The sequence below is a fragment of the Wyeomyia smithii genome, chromosome 3, assembly GCF_029784165.1.
Source record: "Wyeomyia smithii strain HCP4-BCI-WySm-NY-G18 chromosome 3, ASM2978416v1, whole genome shotgun sequence".
In the NCBI taxonomy this organism is placed as follows: Eukaryota; Metazoa; Arthropoda; class Insecta; order Diptera; family Culicidae; genus Wyeomyia; species Wyeomyia smithii.
Window position 1 is genome coordinate 215286598 of NC_073696.1, and position 23964 is coordinate 215310561.

Genomic DNA, 23964 nt, shown 5'->3' on the forward strand with positions numbered 1-23964 from the left:
AACAGTCGCAAAACAACACGCGAAATGTCCGAAGAAGACCATAAATTAAATTAGACATAAATTTCACCCTGCCAATATATGCTCAACAACAAAAATGTCTGCTCGCAACAGACGAACTCGTTTCAGCATCTGCTGGAGCAATTACACGTCGTTTACAGGAGACCTTCAATTATTACATTTATATTGCATCAACCAGCGCAGAACTTATCCGAGAATCCGTCCGTTGGGCACGGTCGCGGTCAGTTCAGGGCCCGGTAGCTAGCAGAAAGCTCACAAACTGCCAACATGTGGTCTCGACTACCGACTCTAGGCCACAGACGATCCTTTGACATTGTAAGAAATGAAATAAAATTATTCAAATTAATGGAGTGCGAGAAAGAGAAACTTATAGGCGAAGAAATATGAGATGCCAATGCTGTATATGCGATCTGCGGGAATATTTGTTAGAATCTTTATTAGCTGTGAGATAGGAAATGAAATCGATCCCTAGCAGAATCGCGGTGCGAGTTGTAGCGCGAATGTCACACTTTGTCGACGGTGAATGGGATACCTTGTGGGACCTTGGTCAGTTATATGTTCACACACTTACACACCCGGCAGTATCGGCAGTTTGAATCTCGCGGAAAAATGTTGGGAGAAACGGTCAATTTAGCGTTCCTCGCGTGTTATTAAACGGTTTGCTGAACGTTCGTTCTGTTGGACCGACAGCATGTTTTATTAATTGCGTACCTACTCTATAACAACTGGTTTGATTGCGAAGTCAAAGTTACAGCTGCAGTTTTATTTGTCAATCAACAGGACAAAATAGACCAGAAGGTGATTCGAATAAGGAAATGTTGCTTGATTCTGGGAAAAATTCAATTCAATGAAAAGCAAAAGCATAATGTTAGTTAGTCCCGGAAGTGTAAACTTTATGAGCGAAAGGTCAATGAAGACTGATGTGCAAAGTTAAACGTCGAAATCCGTCCAATTCCCAGCATCACAAAATTGCTTACTGGCACTGTCGAGCAAAACCATAATCACAGAAAGTTTGATACTATCGCTTCTGCTGACTTAAGAGCAAAAATCATAGGTAATACGAATTCTACGAATACGAACCAGAGCAAACATTCTAATACCTACCATTCTGGTTTACAAGATAAATATGAATAGGTTGAAGATGAAGTGAATTGCGCTACACATTTTTCCCGCTTCAAGTTATATAGATCTTCATCCTAACGAGTGACAACTAAATTTTGAGATTTTTTCTTCTGCTGTCAAAAGAGGTAGATGTACCTAAACTTTCTCATGAACGGAAAAAATGAACATTTGAGTAAAGGTCCGTAATTGGCTTTTCGACGAAACTTTTTCATGATGCCGGAACAAGAGCGATGTACGGCTTTCATGTTGAATTTGCGAATGGATCTCCTGATTCTATCAATCATCGGTTTGCAGTTCGTTGCTTTACGGTTATTTTATACATCAAGAAATTCAAAACCACAAAGAAATTTTCGATTGGCGACACTGAGGTGGATTCGGCGACACTGAGGTGGCATGGGTTTTTTAAGAAATAGAATCCAAAATGTCTTCGAACATTCGTTTTGGTACACTCTTGATTGACAGTGGTGACAGTGTGCTTAAACCATGATTTAGATAAAAAGAACGAAGTCTTTTTTGTCCATTATTCTGGCCGATTTTCCACTGCCTTCCTGGCGAATTATTTTCAAGGTTTGCAGCAAATTAAGTACAGTCGAAACCGTACGATTTTCGTTTTTAAAATAGTTTATCGTGAACTTTTTGTCATATTTTTTGTGCAGTTCAGTGAGAACTGTGCAATGCGTTTGCACAATGCTTCTTGTTTCTAAGCCATTTGGAAGTGAACTAGGCGTATGTAAACAAAATAAAAAATACTGTCATACCTACCCTATCAGTCGTGTCATCGAACATCTCATGAACTATTATGGCTACATCGTCTGCGTATCCAATCACCTCATATCCTAGTTCTGTTAGCCTTTTAAGGAGTTCGTCTACAACTAAGGACCACAATACGGGTGAAAGTACTCCTTCCTGAGGAAATCTCTTTTTAGATCTGATATTTAGCTGCGCACCTTCAAGATCAGCAGAAATTTCTCGATCTCTTAGCATCGCCATTGTCCATTCAATAATACAGTTATCCAGGTCCCTTGCTTCCATTGCGGAACGCAATTGGCTATAGGATGCATTATCGACTGCTCCTTCTATATCGAGAAAAGCAACCAGAGCCATTTCTTTGGCCTAAAAGGATTTCTCGATTTTGTTAACTAACGATTGTAGCGCTGTCATTGTAGATTTACCTGATTTTTTGCAAATTGGTTTTTGCTCAATGGAAACTACACCAAGATTGTTGACTTGATAAAGTCGATCAAAATTTCCCGATTGTCGATAGAACAGAAGAGAAACTGATGGTTCTAAAGGCTTTGGGAGTCGATTTGTCTCTTTTTCCCACTTTAGGAACAAAGACAACTCGAACCATTCTCCAGGTTTTAGTATAAAGCTTATAGTAACATTGGCTCTGAAGAGCTCAGTCAACTGAGAAATAAGAATTCCTTTTATCTGTTGGAGTGATGCTGGGAAGATTTCATCTTTTTCAACAGATTTGTAGGGTTGAAAACAACTCAATGCCCATTCAACCCTACCAGGCGTGAAGATTTCACAGGCTTCAAGATAGTTGACCATAAAAGTCCTGCTTCATCTGAGTCCAGTACTTCACCTGATATGGGTGTTGACTCTAGAAAATGAGTTTTCATTGTTATTTCCAGAGTTTCAGCAGTTGAACGATCTTTTAAAAGAATTTTGTGCTGCCTCGCAGCTGTCATATTTTGTCATATTTGTCATATTTTTATCATTCATATATCATGTTGACATGAAATAATTACGTTAATCGAAACAGTTGATCTATCTAGTATACAGAGTTACAGTTTATAGCAAGTCCAACGTTTAAATTAATAAAAATATTGTTTTTTTATATAATCGTAGAGTTAGTAACATGTTCGGACTAATTTTTCGTATGCGAGATTGCTCCACTATTTACCAGTATTATCAAACAACTGAAATGAGAGAGTTTGGCAGCACGGTAGCACGAAAATTCATTATTTTTCAACCTTCCAGAGTAGGGTCCTCCCTCAAGGGGTTGGTTTTTAAGTAATTTAAAAGAAAAATGTTGAAAAATAAGAAGATGTGTGTAAGACGAGCTGGGCATCCGCAAGGTTCGCTTTATTAAGGATGGTCGTGGGTTCGAGTAGAATAGGCTTGTTTGATGTCAAAAAGGACTTGAGCATGGGGTATTCCAAGGCTTCTCCACAACATACTCTTTTTTCACACCTCTTAACAAAATAAGGCCCTTTTATAAATAAACTTGCCAGTATGACGCCCAACGAAACTTTTTCAGGGAATTATAATTGGCGATATTTGGCAGGAGAAACGAAGCTCGAGCACTAAGCGTGTAAGAGAGAGAGAGAGAGAGAGAGAGAGAGAGAGAGAAAGAGAGAGAGAGAAAGAGAGAGAGAGAGAGAGAGAGAGAGAGAGAGAGAGAGAGAGAGAGAGAGAGAGAGAGAGAGAGAGAGAGTAAAATCATATAACACACAAAAACGGACAAATAATAAGCATGTCACTTTTTAATAGTAGTATTGGTAATAATAGAAGTACGCTATTCGCATACCTTCCATATCTCACAATAGATCAACGATTTTGATTGCAGTGAGCAGTGAGCGTTAACTGCTAAACTGATTTTGTTGTCTTGCTTCCATCGCATGAAATATAATGAGGTGTTTTGGTAGTTCACTTCCATGCAAAAAGCGGAAAGGGAGAACTCTGAAAGAATTGTAAAAAAATAACGTTTATGGATGCTTGTTCTTACTTTCGCTCAAGAGTGTCAACAAACCCTGGCAGTGAGCAAGCCCATACAGAAAAAAGAATATGTGTGCTGTAATGTTTTGTGAATATGATATGCTGGGGGTACGAAAATTGACAGCTTGGCGAATGTGAATCATTTTCAATTGTCTGCCGAGCTATCATTTAGGCTCTCAAAAACCGGGTTGTTTTATTCTGGTTATGCCTTTCTTTAATTACTCTAACCTCTGAAGAATGTGTGTTTTAAAAGTAAGGGGGGGGATGTACTAATTTTTTTGTTTGAAAATTATTAAAATGCACATCGTGGAAATTTATACAGTGGGGTCGCTTTTTACGCGGGTTGTTTTTATGCGTTTTTCTTTTTAACGGGACATTTCCACAATAACGCGGATTATTTTGACTCGATTCGGAAGATCATTTGTACGCGGTATCAAATAAGTTTAGTATAAGTATGGCTAATGTAATAATTTAAATGCGGCACAACCAACCGCGTAAAAAGCGACCCCAGTGTATACAGCTGGTTTCGAATATGAGGTTTTCATCTGAGACTTTTTTATATATCGCAGTGGCGTAGTTAAGGAAAAGAGGGGAGGGGAGATGAATGTTGTCAACATTTATCAATTTTCAAACCGCTTATCCGATTATTATTTAATTCGGTAAATAAAGGTCGTATAGTAGCGTATATGTTTCTATCACTTTAAATTATGTCTTTCTCATACAAGAAGGAAAAAAAGCGGAGACGAGGGGAACTACAAATTTGTTCATTGTAAACTCCTAAACGCCAAACATAAACACTTCTAAACACCAAACAAGATCACTGTGTTATTCCGTACATGTGAGTTCTCAAATACGAGGTATATTCCCGTGATATTGAATTTTCTGTATCTCAATGGCGTAGTTGATGGGAGGGGAAATTACAACAACCGTCATTACTTTTGAACCGTCTAATAGTTCACCTTGAAAATTTGTATCTAGAGGTTTTTGCGTATCGGATATGTTTCTTATATATTAGTGTCGCTTCATTCCACTAGCGTGTACTAGGGGAGGGGATGGGGTTGAATTTTTCGTATTTCAAATTAGAGATTGTTAGTATTTATCATCATTTATTTTAATTGCAGGGTGTATTAAGTCTTAAGGGTGTTTTATTGATGTTGGTTTCCAGCGGATTCTCTTCGTTTTCACAACAATGGATTGAGAAATCAGTTATGCCCTTTATCAATATGCGGCAAAATTGTAATTATATCACGTGAACTATTGAACTATTGAAAAATGTGGGGACATATTTTGAACTCAACAGGCTAATATTGGTATTTACGGAACCGAGGTAATAGCTAAAGGCCGGAAATCAACCAAGATGTCAAGATGACATTCTCCGGTTTCTGGAAAACATTCCAAAATGGTCCAATACCACCCGAAATAAATATTTTTTAAACCAGAACAGTGCCGAGACTGAAAATTAAATTTAAACGCCATCTTGAAATCCAAGATGGCGACTTGCAGTTTCAGAAAATTATCAAATACCGCCCATTATGGTTTGTTCTGGAACCAAAATAATACCCAGCGACCGAAAACCGGCTCCAGACAACATTTAAAAATTCAAAATGACGATTTCCAGTTAACTGAAAACAGCTTGAAATGACCGAATACCACCCAAGATCGTTACTTTTGGAATCGAGATAATGCCCAGAGACCTGGAATCAACTCTAGATACTATTTTGAAATCATAGATGGTGACTTCCGGTTTTTTTATGTTCACACAACATTTATTTGACACGGCACAATACAAATTATGTGACTTCCGGTTTCAATATGGGCACTTCTGTAATCAAGATGATGCACATAAGCCAAAAATCGTCTTTAGACGCCATTTTGAAATTCAAAGTGGCAACTTCTTGTTAGTGGAAAACAGCCAAAAATAGTCATCGCAGAACCGAGCTAAAATACAGGATGGCGACGTTCGGTTACCGAAAATGACCAAATACTACATTGAATCGAATTCACTGATTATTTTGAAATCCAATGTGATGGTTTCCGGTTTCTGGAAACCAACCTATAATGACCGAACACCAACGAACATGCCAAGAGACCTAAATTCAACTCAAGACGCCGGTTCGAAATCCAAGATGGTGGCTTCTGGTTTCCAGAAATCATCAAATACCACCCAAAATGGCTATATCTGTAATCGAGATAATGCTCATAGGCCAGAAATCGACCCTTAACGTCATATTTCAATTCGAAGTGGCAACTTCCGGTTTTTGGAAAACGATTAGGAATTATCATTTAGGAATCGAGATGATGCCCGGATACCGGAGAACAAATCCACATACCAGTTTGAAATCCAAGGTGGCGACTTCCGGCTTTCGGGAAACAGCCTTCAATGGCCAAACACCACCCAATATCGGTATTGCAAATGGTGCAAAGAGACCGTGAATCAAATCCAGACGCCGTTTCAAAATCCAATCCGGCGATTTCCGGTGTCAAAAAATGACAAAAAATCACCCAACACAAGCATTTCTTTAATCAAGATGATGCACGTTGGCCAAATATCGTCCCCAGACACTATTTTGAAATTCGAAGTGGCAACTTTCGGTTGCTAGAAAAAAGCCAAAAATCGACAGTCCAGAACCGAAATGATGCCCAGGGACCGGAGATCAGTTCAGACGCTATTCGAAATTATGCAAGATGGCGACGTCCGGTTACCGAAAATGACCATATACCGGCCGAAAATCGACTAAAAAGTTTCCTTTTTACTCCAAAAATAAGCCATGAAAATTTGAAGTTGGTCCGAGTTCATTTAATGGACCCACAAAACGCTTATATTGAAAAAAAAAAAATAGATTCTCATAAAAATTGCTGTTTCTTTTATCTCTTTATGAAGTTTTTTGCCTTAGTTTCTTAAAATAGTTGTATATTTTGCGTCGAAATACTCTTTAATCATAAAATCACATCATTAGGGATATTCAAATGTTACGTAACGCTAAATTTGGCAATTTCGAATACCTTCCATCCCTGAATAGCACAATTTTTCATGGGGGCCTCGCACAATGGAACTCTTTATTGAATATCCCTTCTACTGAGTACCTTACGTAATAAATGAATGATTTCTTGTATTCGTTAGAGGATTTGAAGCTGCCATTCAGTGATTATATCCCTAGTGAACCGTCACAATCGGATTGGTGAAGCAAAATTATTAAAGTTATCAAGAGCTTTTTGTATAGATTTAATGTTAGTTTTAGTATTATTATCATTGTTTCCTATGAAACAGTTCAGCACTAGTTACCTAAATTCACTAGGACGGTAGTTTTTTTTTTCTAATATAGTCGGTAGATCTCATGTTGATCGAATTGCAATGCTTATGAGATACGATGGAACAGCAAAGTTCTTAGGCGCGCTTAAAATTGATTTAAGCTACGGCAAAAATATCGCCTAAGAAGTTCATAATACGCTAGTGGATTGGAATATTCCGGAAAAGTTTCGAAAACAAACCAATATTACTTGTTCTCTTCATATCTATGAACTTTTATGCAAAATATATTACATGGCAAAAGCATCGGACCATAAACAGCTTTCTTCAATTCACAGCTTCAATGATCCGAAAGTTCGCTCGAAATGGTTCGATGAAAATTGCAATCAAATTAAGCAATTTTATGCAATCAAGTTCGCGGCTACTATGAAGTGCTCTTGGAGTTAGCATTCACATTTCTTGGTTGTAAAGCGACCCTTTTTCACTTATCACACGCAAGATTCATGGTAGAAAAACATTTATTGCCCGCGAAAATATTTGCTTTGATCATTGATAAATTGCATTCGAGACATGTCCCTTTTTATAGTCAAACTTTACATTCAGGTGTTTTTCGGGTGTACGAATGCTATCCAATGTATGATTCAAGGTATGAATTTTCTACATGATTCTTTCGCATATATCGAAACTGATAGTCGTTTCAGACGCTGTAACTGAAAAGATGAAGAATCGCTTGTGTTATTTAAGCGCAGAATAAGTTGGGTTGGCTTGATATCCCGCTTGAAATTAAAAAAAAATTGATCAGGCGAGTAAAAGCAAATAGTCCTTAAGGCGAAACGGTATTGAAGCCACAAACAGCCAATTTCGAGCCACCACTTCGAATTTTCAGAAGCACAAGACTCAGAAATAGATAATGCATTCCCTGTGAAGACGCTATTTTATGTTTGCTTCACCGCATCATGTTGTTGATTCATACCGTAAAAATACCCACTTCATTAAAAATCCTAACATTTTAACAAATACCAAAAGTTTTAGATTATTTTAAACTTATAATAATATAACGGTTTTACAATAATTACATAACGGTTTTATAAAAATAATAAAAATAATAATATAAAAAATAAAAAATAAATATCCCAATAATAATATAACGGTTTTATAAAAATACAAATGTATTTGAATAAGTTTATCGATAGATATATGTTGAAAAAGAAAAAACTCCATACAATTTTCATGTAAACCGATTTCTAAAATATGAGCGCTTTGTGGGTCCATTAAATAAACTCCGATCAACTTCAAACTTTCGTGGCTTATTGTAGAGGTCAAAAGGAAACTTTTTCAGCCCGGCGCTCATTAAGATCTATAGTTTCAAAAAACGGCCATATAAAATATGGCCACTCCAATGGGTATTTCTGGAATCGAAATGATGTCAAGAGACCTTTAATCATACAAGATGCCGTTTAGAAATCCAAGATGGTGACTTCCGGTTTTCAGAAATCACCAGACATCACGCAAAATGGGTATTTCCGTTATCGAGATGATATACGTAGTCCAAAAATCGACCCATGATTTTTCAATCCGAAGTGGCAACTTCCGGTTTTGTAAAATAGGCCAAAAATATTTATTTCGTAGTCAAGATGCTGCCCGGAGACTGGAGAACAAATCCAGACGTCTTTTTGCAAGTCAAGATGACGATATCCGGCTACTGGAAACTACCAAATATCACCCAATATAGGTGTTGCACAGAAGCTAAAAATTGACTACAGATGCTATTTTTAAATCTGAAATTGCAACGTTAGGATGCTGGAAAACAGCCAAAGATGATCATTCCGGAATCAATATGATACCCAGAGATTGGAAATCATATCCAAGTGCCATTTTAAAACCCAAGATGGTGATATCCGGTTTTCGAAATACCGAATACCGAATACCAGGCGCCAAATCCAAGATGGTGATTTTCGGTTTCTGGAAAACACCCAAAATGATGGGTGATAATTATAGACATAAATATGTTAATACAAGATAATCCAACATAATTATTGAACTAATCTTTTGTAATCGTTCTCGAATGTAATAATGCAAGCCATTTTTTTTCTTCATATGTTGCAAGCCATGTTACAAACAGCTGTATGTATTTCTACGTCAAATTTGCGGCTGTGGCTTTGAACACAACATTACAAAATAAATATCTCATTAAAATTAAAATAAATTGGACTTTAACTGATACTATTGATTTATCTGATTCTGAAATACAATCAAGTTTTTTTTTAAAGGTTTTTATCACGCTTTTTTACTACGAGTCTCTACGCGGATTTTCGAATCAGCGGTTTTTTTTACAAGGTACGTATACCCCACGTTGAAAACACTGACTGCATAGGCACCAACATTTTTTTACTAAATTATCTTATAATGACGAAATAATAGTTTATTACTCAGCTTTAACAGTTTAGGTAGTCATCACAATGAATGGATACCTATTTATTTGTAAACGAATTCACTCTTCAAATTATTTATATTCGAAATAACCGACTTCAATTCATTTATGTTTGGTATGTGGGTCTTTTCGCACGTGTTGCTTGATTAGATACTTGGATAATGTTTGAGCTATTCCTAGCCAAAATAATAAACTTAGTATCAGAACATTCCGTAAAGTTTTTAAATTCCTCTCGAATTTATTTGTTGGAGTTTTGATAGAAATTGGAACATTGTAAGAGCTTGATTAAGAAAAACAGTGTTTAGGGGATAATACATAGAGCCTTATAGATATAATATGATAACGTTAATATTTGTTCAAAATTATGTACATTCGATAGATATACGGTTGCCGTAAACCAAATAGCGCAGCAACGCGGGCCGGGTATCAGCTAGTAAATTATATTTGTTAAACACCAGCTGACACATTTTGTGCATAGGTTTGTTAATCCCAGAGTTATCAGGTTAAAGAAAGGGACTGCATTAGATTTGGTGTTAAACTAAAGAATGAAAGTGGAGTGCAAATTAAACTATGAATCAAAGAATGTAGTTATTTCTTGAGCCAACTCCAGACTAGACGTAAAACTTGCAATTGATGCGAATAATCGTGTGAACAAAATGAAGTATTTTTCAAAAATAATCAATGGTGAGAGCTTAATCTTCTAGGTTAACAATGCTGTTATTGAAAAAAATTGCTAAATAATACACTAGACTATTTGCTGTTTACAGGAATGAACTTTTTCATTGCCGTGCAAACTCATTTTCTCTAATTACCAATGAATTTTAATCAGAAATAAAGGTCGATACTTTTTGGGCAAAGCTATATTTTACTGTATAAGCCCAAATCTAATTTCCCAAAAAACGGCAACGAGATGATATGGAGTGGAAAGAAAAAATAGACGTGTCAGATTTTAATGGAGAAGCCATGAGCAAATCATGACAAAAATATAATTTATCTTCCGGAGGAATTGATATGAAATAATTCTATACAGAACTATGACAAGCGAGATAAAAAATTTAGTTAGTTTCAATCAGAAATAGTACTCGAATAATAGTCGTGTTTTCATTCAGCAATCAAATTTCATTTCATTGTTTAGGGGATCAAACCCTATACGGTTACTATATAATATTATAATTTGATAGAACTAGCTTCAACAAGCTGAATATTGAACGCTTAATCTGTAATCTCTCATGATTTGAACCTTTATTCATCAAATTGTTATACAATACAGACATTATTTTTTATTAACAATGCTGTTTGATATTAAAAATTCATATACACTAAGCTAAATCTATGCAGTTACGCCCACATTATTCCACCAGTACCCAATAAAATTATTCGATTTACCGTCCGCAGTTCAAGTTCCGTTTACGAGCTTCATAAAACCATTTAAAAACAATGCATTTAACCACCGTTGCTAAACTATAGGCTGCTCAATAAAACGCCCCTTCACTTCGGATCGGACTTCTTATGTGACTCAGAAGGGGTGTGTGCTTCACATTTACCCGGTTGGACTCTACCTATTGCTTCATCCGAAGGCGGAAGGGAAGGGGATCCGATGGGGAGCTCACAGCGGAGACACAAAATGGCGTCGCCGAATGTTTCCCGAATATAGCGATGGCTGACTGGGATTTCTTCACTCTGTAATCCTGTTTCATACACGAAATGTAATACTACAACTTCGGGTACTAACCTGTTCCGTTACTTCCAAACCATAAAGCGACCAGATCGTCACTCGGCGACGGATGATAATTACCATACAGATATGGACTCGGGTAATCAAACAGCAATCGTTTGGATGGTGAATCGCCTGGAATTGAACAGTGAAAGAGCAGAAAAGGGGAAGTTCAGTGCTGCAAGATTATCTCACTAGTAGAATGTTTTGTCCGGCTTTTGGCGGTCACCTAAAGCGTAAATATTTATCGCTGGTCTAGCTAAATCTCCATCATCACTGTCGTTGTCGAGTTTAATATTTTGCAGTTTCTATCATTACGATTGCAGAGAAAACTGTGAATAAGTCATAGAAGAACAGTTTGCCTAGCGCAAACAGTCAAATCGAATGATGATGAATCGTGCAGAAACTCTATCCGATTAGCTCGAGGTCTACTAAACTCAACGATGACGTTATTCGGTATGATCATTGAAAGAGTGTCTCTTGCGGGCAAGCCTGAGGCAGCCGTTCAAGTTTAGCGTCTTGAAATGGTCCAGCAAAACACTTCCGTTCGGTCGGCCTATAGAAGCTAAGCTTGCTCAAGGATTTGAGAAATTGGACAGGTTCTGACTCTTGGCCGGCACGACGCAGCTTGGCATTGAGTTGATTGACCACAGACTCCGGTAATGAAATGGCGTCGCCAGTCTTGGAACCTTGATGGCCGACCGGCAAAAGTTTCAAGAGCGGTAGGGAAACAAATACCATGCTGAGCGACCACAGAGCAGGGCAGATTTTCCTTAAAAAGCAACAAGATGGCGTGGGATTTTCTATACGACTTTGTTTTTTTCGAGAATCCATTTGTGTTACTTTTTAAGGCAACAGGCGACCAACGTCCGTCTTCGCTTGCTTGTCAAGTGTGTACCGTGCCGCTTGGTGGGATCTGACCAGTTGCGGTTCCTGAAACTGCTTTTCAGCGGAGCGAATTCGGGAAAAATTAGAGGAAACGATGATTGATGGTTTGATCGTTAGAAGTGTTTTAACTTAAAGGTTATAAAACTACGGGTTATAAAAGAAGCAGGTTCCGGTTGCCTTAGGAAGAGGTCAATGGCATGCGAGTGAAGCTCCCGTGTATTTCTAGTTACGGAACTTCCATTATGTTTCATTATTCTTAAAAGTTTAAGTAAGATTAATGATACATTTTATACTATTACAGTTTTTTCCTGTAAAACACCACATCGACTGTAATTTTCAAGCTTAAATATTTTTGAAAATTTTTCCTGTTGCTGCCTAAAAGGGCAAATAAATTAAAATGCACTTCGTCCCTATCAGTGTACATTGATTACCTTAATTAAAACACCTGTTGGTGTGAATTAATTTATTAGTGTCATTGCCGTAAATGACACGTTTTCGTAAGTGCGGCGCACTGGTGGCGCGAATCGCATTAAAAGCGAATTGCTGATAAAAACTGTCAAATCTTTGTAGCGCTTCTTTCAGTGCGGTGGAGTGGCGCTCGGTTAAATGATGACGATACCCGTCGCCTTCGAAGTCTTCGCGATCAGTACAGGACAATTTTATAGGCTTTTAAATATTTTTCCTTTCGTTTCACATTTTTTATTCGTACCCAGTGGGACGAGAGTTGGTGCTGCTGTAGCAGCAATTTGGTGGAAAAATGAACACGTTGTCTGGCTATTCAGACTTAAAAAGTCATAATTTTGAGAAAAGTTGTCTGCAGTGATGTAGTGTCAAAAACGAAATGCTTCACATTTAAGCAATTTGTTACAAAAATAAATAATATTAATTTGTCAATCTTGGTGTCGCAAGTATTCACGCTGTTGACGACTACAATTTAGAAATGTGAGAGTTCGGGAAACAAAATCTAAACGAGGCAAATTGTCAAAGTAAGAAATATGCCACAGGCGACTTTTGTGATGTTTTTTTTTTTTTAAATTCGTATGCGATGAAAATAATACAACAATAAACATTTGTTATTAATTTTCGCTTATTGTGAAATTGTACTTTTGTTGTGCTAGAGCAGCGTTTTGTGCATAGGAGTAAAGATGGACGAATAGTAGGTATGTATTTATGGGAGCGATAGTTTTGAAATCCATATTCTAGAGAAAAATAGTCGGCAGTGATGCAGTGTGGAAAAAGAAATGCGACACATCATTTGTCACGAAAAATGCTATTATCACTAATTTGTCACTCTTCTCGTCATCGCGAGAGTTTTCGCCGGTGTCGACCATAATTCAGAAATATGAGAGCTTGGGAAACAAAATCGCAACAGATCCCAAAAGTATCTTGGTGACATTTTTTACGATTTTTGTGTGCATCGACCTTGTAGAAAACTTTTTCAGATTTTTTTTTCGAAATGCTGACATTATTTCACAACAAATTTGTAGATTCCGAACGAATAATCTGACCACCATTACTACTTACTAAATGAATTAATACAATTAATTAGTTGTTTATATATTTTCCAGATAACCTACTGGAAAATTGTTAGACTTGTATTGTGAGACCTTTCTGAGATTTTCTGACAACGCCTTTTGTGGAAGGAATATTGTTTGTAACTAAAGTATTTTTCATTAAATTATCAATTAATTATTCTGGGTGGCCGATTACAAATGGCGACATCTCAATACCATTACCGATGTGCCACTGGAATTGTTGAGATTTGTTGTCTCTCACAATTAAAAGTTATTATGCATAATAAATTAGCCCTCTTTATCAGAAAGGGAATAATCTCATAACTTACTTAATTTCCATTTTATTGACTGTTAAAAGAAATCATCGTAGTAATTGAAGATTGCCACGATTTTTGTCGGTAGTAACTTTATTCGACATACCTTCTTATGTTTAGACCCCAGTAAGTCTGTGTAATGCGAGTGTACACAGACAGAGGAGGACACTTCAAAATCATTTTCTGAAATTTATTCAAAATTTAGTGACCAGATAGTAAGATCTCCAAAACGGGACACCAAATTAATTGTGTAATGTGGAGAAGGTGAGGGAGGGCGAAAAATAGTTGGAAAAGCCGATTCAAACTTACAATTTTCCCCAAAAAAATGATTTCATGTATTAAAATGACTCTCAGCAATGTGTATCTCGTGTACAAATGAAACACCCTTACTTATATTTTTGCAGAACGCTTCGCATCTTTCTTGAAAATTGAATTTTAAAACTTTTGCAACTTTTGCATAAAAAATTAAGAAAAAATTTATTTTTTACAGATAAATCTATATGCAATATCACTGTCGAGTGTTCGTTACCACACTGAATGGTTTCCTAACACACTTGCGTTCCTTTGATTTGGCTGTTATAGACGTAAAGAAGCACAATAATGAGTAGAATGATTGACCGAGAGACACGATGTCCCAGTGAAAAAAATGTAACATCCGTAGGTTAAATTTTATTGAAATAGAGAAGAAGAATTTATCTCGCAAGATGCATGAAAAACGCCGTAGAAGTGTGCGGGTATAACCAATTATGTTAATGTCTTCTACAAAAGTGCGCAAATCCAATTTCCGCACTTTTTTTAGAAAATATTACCGCGATTGGACGTACCCGCGCACTTCTACAAGAGTTTTGCGCGAGAAAATTGGTCGCAATCAACAATATTTCCAAGCGGAACAGTTTGTTGAAATGCGGGACGTTATTGTTTATTTTAGTCTAAATCCTTTACAACGTGTTTTACCATATTGAACAAAAGTTCGACCAGATTGGTACAGCATAAAGAATTACTGGTTTAAAAATTTGTTTGTAAATTAAAAGCTATATTATGGTTTGTCAAGAAGGGGATAAAAACATCTCGTGTATTTGATGCGCTGTACCTGTATATTTGCAATGTACTCCTTAACAGTTATGTGCTAGTTCATTGAGCAGACAGTATGTGAAGTAGAGAGAGAGCGAAAAATAAGCGAACTGGAAATATGATACAGATTTGGAGAAATATACCGCATCCCAACGGGACTTGAACCCGCAAACTCCCTAGCTCCGGCATGGTGTTTTGACCAATTAAACTACGGGGGACGGTGGTACTGTTCCACAATCTATATCGTATCACATTCCACTGCCGATTTATTCTATTGCTCATCCCTAACTACACACACTGCTGTGCTGTGTGATTGTGGAACAGTACCAGCATCCCCCGTAGTTTAATTGGTCAAAACACCATGCCGGAGACAGGGAGATTGCGGGTTCAAGTCCCGTCGGGATTCCAGTTCGCTTATTTTTCGCTCTCTCTCTACTTCACATACTGTCTGCTTAATGAACTTGCGTGTTAACGGGAAAAAGCCGTTGTTAAAAATAGAAATTTAGTTCGAAAAAGTTATGTGCTAGACAAAAAAAGCACATGTCCGACGGGGTACCCGAGTAACCACAAATTGAAATTTTTGTAACTCTGACAATTTTCATCGGATTTCAATAGTTTTACCACTAAAAGATTCAGCAACTTACTTAATTTCAAATTGGTGTGTTAGCGTTTGTCATTGCCGGGAACACGGTTTTCTAGGAATATGTTCCAAAACCGAGATATTCTATGAATATTTGATAAAACTATTGGTACAATTAGGGGAGAGGGGGGCAGTTTCGGACTCTTTTCCTACCATGATTTTTAATATATTTTTGTTATCTTTTAAAAAAATCTGAATTCATCCTTGCTGTTGCTTGGACATCAGAGTATCATACAAGCGTATTAGTAGTGTGCGATGATGCGATTTCGATTGATTTATTTGAGTTTTTCACAATTGCTTTTTTGTCCGAATGTGCCCCGTGTGTGGGGTGGTTTCGGACAGTCCTGGGGCACTTTCGGACAGTGTTGAAAAACTTTTCTAGATTATTGAAAATTTTGTGTTTTTCAACTATTTCTTCCACATAAACAGAGCCTGAGATCAGATGCTTTGCAAACTAAAATAAAAATCGAGCATACTGGGTATGAGGGGGAAAGGATACAAGAACTATGCCATTTTCTCGGCAATATTTGTTTGGTTCAAAGTACAATGGCATTCTTGATTGTCAAGCAACAGCAAAATTGGTTCACTTACGCTGCTTTCTGGAACCTCATTCAAGTGTTCGAGAACATTCAGAAACAATTTTCCAATCGCCTTGGCATACGGTACGTCAATCCATAATTCATGTGGGAATTTTCGAATATTTCTCTAGAAACGTTTCTTCCACGTTCGCAAATACTTGTTGATCGGAGTTTTTGGACGAAAAGCGTTCTGATTTTTCCGTTTTTTCGTTTCTTTGTTTTTCAGACGACAGACCAAGGTATTTCTTTTAATTCCGCAGGTATCAGAAGCGTGTCTCAAAGACATTGTTCCGTTAGAAACTCTTCCCAGCTCATCTTCGTTGATGCTTGCTCTAGCGGTTTTTCTTTTGTAGATCCGAATTATTTTTAGAACTGAGAATCAGTCTAAATCGATATTTGTTAATAAACAACAATCAAACACAAATTCGGTAAGTGTCCGAATGTGCTCCACCACCATCCGAAGACAAATCTTGATTTTATCTGGTAAATAAGCTTTGTTTCTCCGATGTTATCACGTTGTGCCTTTCACCTAGAAAGGTATAGCAATCACTGCAAAAACTAAAGGTATAAAAGTGCTCAAAAGGGGCGAATGTCGTATATCACTTGACTCAGTTCGACGAGCTGAGCATTTTCTGTATGTGTGTGTGTGTGTGTGTAACGCTCTCCCAATTTCACTCGATTTTCTCAGAGATGGCTGGACCGATTTCAATGAAATTAATTGCAAATGAAAGGTCTATTTGCCTCATATGACCCTATTGGATTTTATTGTAATCGGATTTCTAGTTCAGAGGTTATGTATCAAAATGTAAAAATCACGAAACATCAATATCTTAGAAACTACGCAACCGATTTGAACAAAATGAATTTCAAAAAACGAGCTACCTAGAAAACCCTTAATTTTCGAATTTTATAAAGATTGGACATGTGGTTCAAAAGTTATGGAAAGAAACGTTTTCTCGAGACTATTTATTCTCACTTATATTTCTCAGAGATGGCTGGACCGATTTTCATAAAATCAGTGTCAAATGGAAGGTCTAGTTCCCTTATAAGACCCTATTGATTTTTTTTGCAATCGGACTATTACTTTGCCTGTTATTTAAAAAAAATGTGAAATCCAGCTATGAAAAGTAAAATATTCAAAAGACTACTTTAACTCACTCACTTTTCTCAGAGATGGCTGAACCGATTTTCACTAAATTAGTGTCAAATGAGAGTTGCAGCTGACTCATAACACCCTATTGAATTTAACTGTAATCGGATCGTAACTTTGTCTGTAATGTATCGAAATGTGAAAATCATGAAACTTTATTATCTCAGAAACTACACAACCGATTTGAACAACATTGATATCAGGTGAACGGGCTGGTTAAGGGTTAACTGATGAATTATGATTGAACACGTGGTTTCAAAGTTTGGCTGCCCTATACGTTCCCTTTTCATTTGATTGTAATCAAACTTAAGCAACCGTTATGTATTAAATTGTAATAACAAAGAAAGTCTATTATCTCAAAGATTACACGACTTATTTGGCATAGCTAGTGTCATACGAACGAGTTATTTCTTAAACTTACAAATAACTAACTTCATAACAACTTGAAAAAGTTATGGGACGGAAAGAAATTCAAAGACTATTTTAAACTGTACCTGCTTTGATCAATATATGTGGCCTCAACATAATTTAAATGTGGTTTCGTACTATTTGAACGTTCCCGGTATCGCTCGTGATGAAATTGTTCGATATTAAAAATCATTTCTCTTATTTCGCTATTTCTTAGGCACTAAAATTACGTCAATTTTCATATTTAATACTTCAATTACAACATCAATATTTTATAACCCAAAGAGTGAATATACCTTTATTGGATTTAAGCATTCATGTAAATCTATTTTAACAAATAATAAGTTTGAATGAGAAAGGCTGAGTCTGACCGCTAGGTGGATTAATTTAGGTTTTACATTGCATATTAGTTACGAACTAAGGTGGTGTACTTAAATTTTTAAATCGTTCACAAAGAAATTACAGAAATACTTACAACTTTAAGTTCAAACTGTTGAAAACATGGATGAAAAATGGCACGGTGTGTTTTCGTAAGTAATAAACAACCAAGAGCTATCAAACTATATGGTAGATGTTGGTGAAAGGGCTGCCAACTTACTTATATTTTTAGTTGGTTGAAAATTGCACCATTCTTAAGCTCTGTCCGAAACTGCCCCCCTTTCCCTACAATTGATACCTCTCATGAGTACTTTTTGATTCGGGATGATGTCTAGAGACTTGAAAATTACTTTAGTGGCCATTTTGAATTTCAGGTGACTTCCGGTTTCTGAAAAAGAACCAAAATTAGTCGAATACCATCGATTGTGGTTATTTATGGACATTTATGCGCAGAGACAGGAAATCAATTGTAAACCCCATTTTGAAACTGAGGATTGTGAGATGCTCCATTTTGAAATTCAAGATGGTGACTTCCGGTTTTTGGAAAACAGCCAAAAGTGTTCATATACCACCTTATATAAGTACTTTCGGAATTGGGATGATATTTAGAGACCTTAAAATGAACCTAGCGACTATTTTGAATATCAAAATGGTGACTTCCAGTTTCTAGAAGGGATTAAAATATGGCCAAATACCATAAATGATGGGTATTTCGGGAATCAGGATGATACGTAGAGACCGAAAATCATCTTCACACGCCTTTCTGAAACTTAAGGTGGTGACTTTTAGTTTGTCTGGTGTCGTTTCGAGGTCTCTGGGCAGCAACCCGATTCCGAAAATATTCATATGAGGCGGTTTTTGGTTAATTTTAGCTGTTTTCTGTAAACCGGAAGTCACCGTCTTAAATTTTAAAGAATGTTTGGAGTTGATTTCCGGTCTCTGGGCATCATCCTGATTCCGGAAATACCCACATTGGATGGTATTCGGCTAATCGGAAGCGGCCATTTTGGAATCCAGAATGGCGTCGCGGTTCATCTTTTAGTCTCTAGATATGATTTCTGTTCTGAAAATACCCATATTGGGTGGTATGCGATGTTGTATTATTTAATTGTTTTAATTAACACTATAAGCCCCGGTGGAACCTGTTCCGGAAGAAACATTTTAGGAGCATATCACCATAACATCCAAAACCATAAAAATGAGCCGTAGAAGTCATTTTATGAACATTGAACAAATAATTGTAAGATTCTGTTCGAATATTCACAAAACTGGATTTTCGGCAGTGAGAAAATTTTTTCGGGCACCGCTGACACTGATTTGAAAGTAGATAAATTGCTAAACAGTGAATCTTTTAGTGCTAAAAATATTGAAATCGGATGGAAATCGTCAAAGTTACAAGAATATTAATTTGTGGGTACCAGGGTACCTCGTCGTCCTGCAAGGGGTAAAAAAAATCAACTACCCGGTAATCTCCCCTTGTTAATATATAAAAACTAATACTATCAAAGGTTGCCTTTCAATGAGCTTTGAGATGTCACTGAGTTTTATTCCTTTGATTGCAGTGAACTATGAAATTTCATCTCATGAAACCTAAAAAGTTACCCGGGTACTCCGTCGAGCACATAACGGTTAAAAAAAGTTTTATGCTGGCAAGGGTACTTGCTATTGAAGTTTATAAAAATTTTACTGTAATGAGTTCAAGAGATCGGCAAAACGCAAATAAGAATTCTGCATCATAAATAAAATTAAGGGGGAACCGACTTAGAAGATAGGGTCCCCCTTATTTCTTTTATTTGCATCCACAACATGCAAAATACATCCATATACCTTAATCAATAGCCAAAATACCCGAACACTTCACTTTACTCTAAACATCGAAATAAAAACCAATTTTTTTTTATTTTTCGACCTTCCAGGGTAGGGTCTCCCCTTAATAGCGATTGGTTCATGAGCACTCTGGAAAGAAACTCTTCTCTTGGTTAGAGAACGAAACTTATGAAGAGATTCACATTTTAGTTTCCGTTATTAGAGGGTTAAGCTTTATTTTATAAGGGGTAAAATTTTGTGGTGTTGTAACTGGTTACCTTGTGTGTTCGTCTTAGTTTTACAACCTCCTATAACAGGTTTTACCGGTGAGCTACGCATATTCAATTATAACAAGGCCAGTATGAAATGATCATTTATTGTATAAAAACAGCGCGTTGGATTGGTATAATTCTCTTAGTAATAAATTTTTAACATTGTAATGTGTAGCTAGAAGAAAACACTAAAAAAACTTTAGACTGAAAATGTCAAAATACTCTAACGTTCATAACTTTTTTATTTTTCATTTCACCATCACCAAATTTTGATACATAGTTAGTACATGTTGTCATCTTTAATGTGTTAAAAAATTAAATTCTAAAACAATAGACTCTTTGAGAAATTCAATATTTTGTGACAATTTGGAAAATTTGGCACATAAAAAAAATTGTTTTTCCAGTGTATGTATTTTTTCCAGAACCGCAATTTTATTTACTACAACTTTGCTGAAGACACCATTTTAATCGAGCATGTTGTTTTTTTTTAAAGAACTCACCTACAAGAATAGAAAGTTCATACGTGAAACTGAAAAAATTGTTTCCGAACAATGTAAACTTAAGTTATTTTGCATGATGGAATTATGATTGCACTAAAATCAAAGGTGTAAGATGAGCTAGCACCTAGAAGAAAGCAGTTATGAAAATAACCGATGGTGATAGGCCATTAACATTTAGGTATTCGGATCGCGGACGTTTTCTTGAACTTTTTCGGTCGTCAGTCATATATTTATCGATTCCCGGAAACTCGATAGATGCGGAACGCATCGTGAGCTAGTATAACTTAAAAAAAACGTGCCTGCCGACATTCAAACTATGGGTGAAGACGATTTGACTCAGTCAGTAGTCAATAATGCAAAGAAATCATAAATTGTAGGGTTAATTTATCGTATATTACAGTATGCAGCAAAATAATGCGAAAATGTACAAACGTTAGTATTGAGTTTGCTTGTGTATGTTTTGTTGGACAGTGTTTAAGTGTTTAAGTGCTGCAACAGAACATCGAAATCGATTTGTTGCAAATAAGTAAGCTCGTAGTGATTACGAGTTTACTGTTCGCTCAAAAGACGCCGAAAAAGACTGTCGAGACCGTCATGTCATGTGCCGGATGTCATTTGGCCACAGTTTGTCGCATCAAAAAGTCTCTTCAGGATGATTCTAAGCAGCCAAAGCTGGGTTTTCGGTTTGCTTGTACGCAAATCGTGATCAAATCGGTCCGTACAAAGATTACTTATAACCCATAACGTTCTATAAGGAAATTTGACAAGGATGCCAACATTTCTGAGAAATCCATGTGAAGAGTCATCAAAGAAGACTTGCACGCATTTTTTAGCGCTAGAGTTGAACGCCACTTGATCATGAAGCAGATAAAAGAACTACGAGTGCTCGTTCGTAGAAATGGCTTTCATTGCAAAAGAAGGAAAAAAGGATAATCCTGTTCACCGACAAAAAGTTTTTCAGCATCGATGCTGTGTCCAACAGCCGCACAGATCAATTCATTTCACCGAAGAAAGTTGAGGATGTTCCAAAAAAAGTAAAGTTCAGGTTTCAAGCCTAATATATATATTGGTATTTTGGAGGACCGAGTGCTTCCCTGGGTGAAGACCAGTTGAACAAAACTGTTGTAGCTTGTTTTTACCAAAAAAATCCCAAATTTTCAATTTTTTTGCCACGAAGTACTACTGTCTTTATTAATATTCTTGTTCAGATAGGAGATCCAATTCTGTGTTCTGTACAAAGTAACAACGAGGTATTTGACTTCTTCCGTGAACTGAATCTGAACTCCATTTAGTGGGAGCTGTTTTGAACTTATCTTACTCCTTATAGTGAAAGATACTTAAATCAGTTTCAGTACGGTTTATATTCATACCTTCTATTCTACACCATTTCAAAGTCACATGAAGGGTAGTAATTATATATCGTGTCATGTTAAAGGTCTGCCTAGAGCAAATCTACTCTTATCTTAGTTCTACTAGCGCTTTGAGGGGTTTTCCTACTACCACAACGAGGTCAAAACTACTTCTCTTTGAGGACAACCCTTTATCAATCTAATAGTTTGTACTTCGTTCGTCTCCGTAATGAGTTAACTTAGCGCACATCCTCGTTCGATTCCGTCACTTACCACGGTGACGTAACCCTTCCTCTCCGTCGCAGTCGTGGAGATGCAGAGGTAAACTCGGTCTCCGACAACAACGACTGCTACAACTTCTTCCTTACAATATTCTTTCTTACCCTAACGATTGTGAGGACGTGGCCGGCGCCGTTATGGATCTATTCAAAGCGGAAGCTACTGAATTGTTACACATTGAAGATGGTAAACTAATCCCAAGTTGCCATATGCGTGGTTCCCGTGCAACTTCACTAGCTCAGATCTATCACGGAGGAGCAACTTCGAAATGTGTCGTTCAAGCTCAAGCCCAAGCTCAGTATTGAACATTCACTCGTATAGAAAGCAAATTGGGTTTTGCTTAAAAGGAAACTCAAAAAGCTGTTGACTTAATCTATTCGTCCAGTTTTTTCCAATGTCTTTAATTGAACAAAGAAGAGATTGTGGGTTCTAAGGCATTAGGAGTCGTTTCATCTCTCTTTCCCGCTTTAGGAATAAACACAATTCGAACCTTTCTTCAAGCTTATGGTATGTAACTCAGTGTAACAATAGCTCTGAATAATTCAGTCTACGGGGCAGTTGGCATTTCTAATTTTGCTACTGTGATGCTGGGAACATTTCGTCTCCAGCAGATATGAAAGGTTGAAAAGAACTCAGAAAAGTGAGTTTTCATCATTACCTTGTCTCTAATTCTGGATACGAAGAAGAAGAAGAAGAAGAAGAAGAAGAAGAAGAAGACAATTTTAATGTTCTTTCGAAAGAAGTTTATGCATTGTTGATCTCATCATTCATTGCTTGCATTCTTTATGGATTCCAAAATCTTCCGAAAACATCTTGAAATCGTCGACGGATCGTAGCGGAAAATTTCTCATCACGGCCTAATATAAATGGTGTACAGCAGAAATATTCGATACGTCTATGTTAGCGTTTTCGCTCATACAGGAAGAACCATGTTTATTTTCGGAAAATTCTTGCTAATAATAAATATAAGCAAAATCAAGCATTCAAATACTTTGAATTAACATTAGAGTTTAATTTATGTGGGCAGTGGGCTTCAGCCGCTTTAACAAAGCTTCTATCAAGTTTTATGAGATTATATTATCTCAAAACGAATTCCTCCGACGTTTCTATTCTGTTCAGATAACACTAGAATAGTTTTCAAGCTATCGGGATCAGTAAAATTTTAACCCTAAATTTAACAAGTAAGCGTGTATCGTACTGCCATACAATTTTGTTGAAGACAGTTTATTACCATTATTGCCTGTTTTGTTATATAACGTGTAACATGACACAAAATTGAAACAATTTTTTTTTGTTTAAAACAAAAATGAGATTAAACAAAAGTTCCGCCACCGGAGGTTATTTGAGCCTAATCAAGAGCAACTGTTAATATTGAAATTTGAAACTTTTCCGATATCAAAAAACCGACAGAAGCAAGCATTGCAATTATGTTGAAGAGCTTATTCTAACCCACCGTTTCCCAGAACCATCTTTACCACTTATTCCGAAAGTAGGCGATTATAAGTAGGACGATAGGCCGAAATTTGTTGTTTCTGTTGAATGATGCCCTTTGAAGTAATTT

General features: G+C 36.7%; 1 protein-coding gene across 2 annotated transcripts in view; it reads right to left on the reverse strand.

Moving 5' to 3' along the window:
• The window catches only part of LOC129726950 (dendritic arbor reduction protein 1), a 290751-nt gene that overhangs the window by 192359 nt on the left and 74428 nt on the right, over nt 1–23964 (reverse strand). For both annotated transcript variants that reach the window (XM_055684261.1, XM_055684260.1), the window contains exon 4: nt 11275–11391. In XM_055684261.1, the coding sequence (XP_055540236.1) occupies nt 11275–11391 (117 nt within the window). The remainder of the gene's footprint in view (nt 1–11274; nt 11392–23964) is intronic.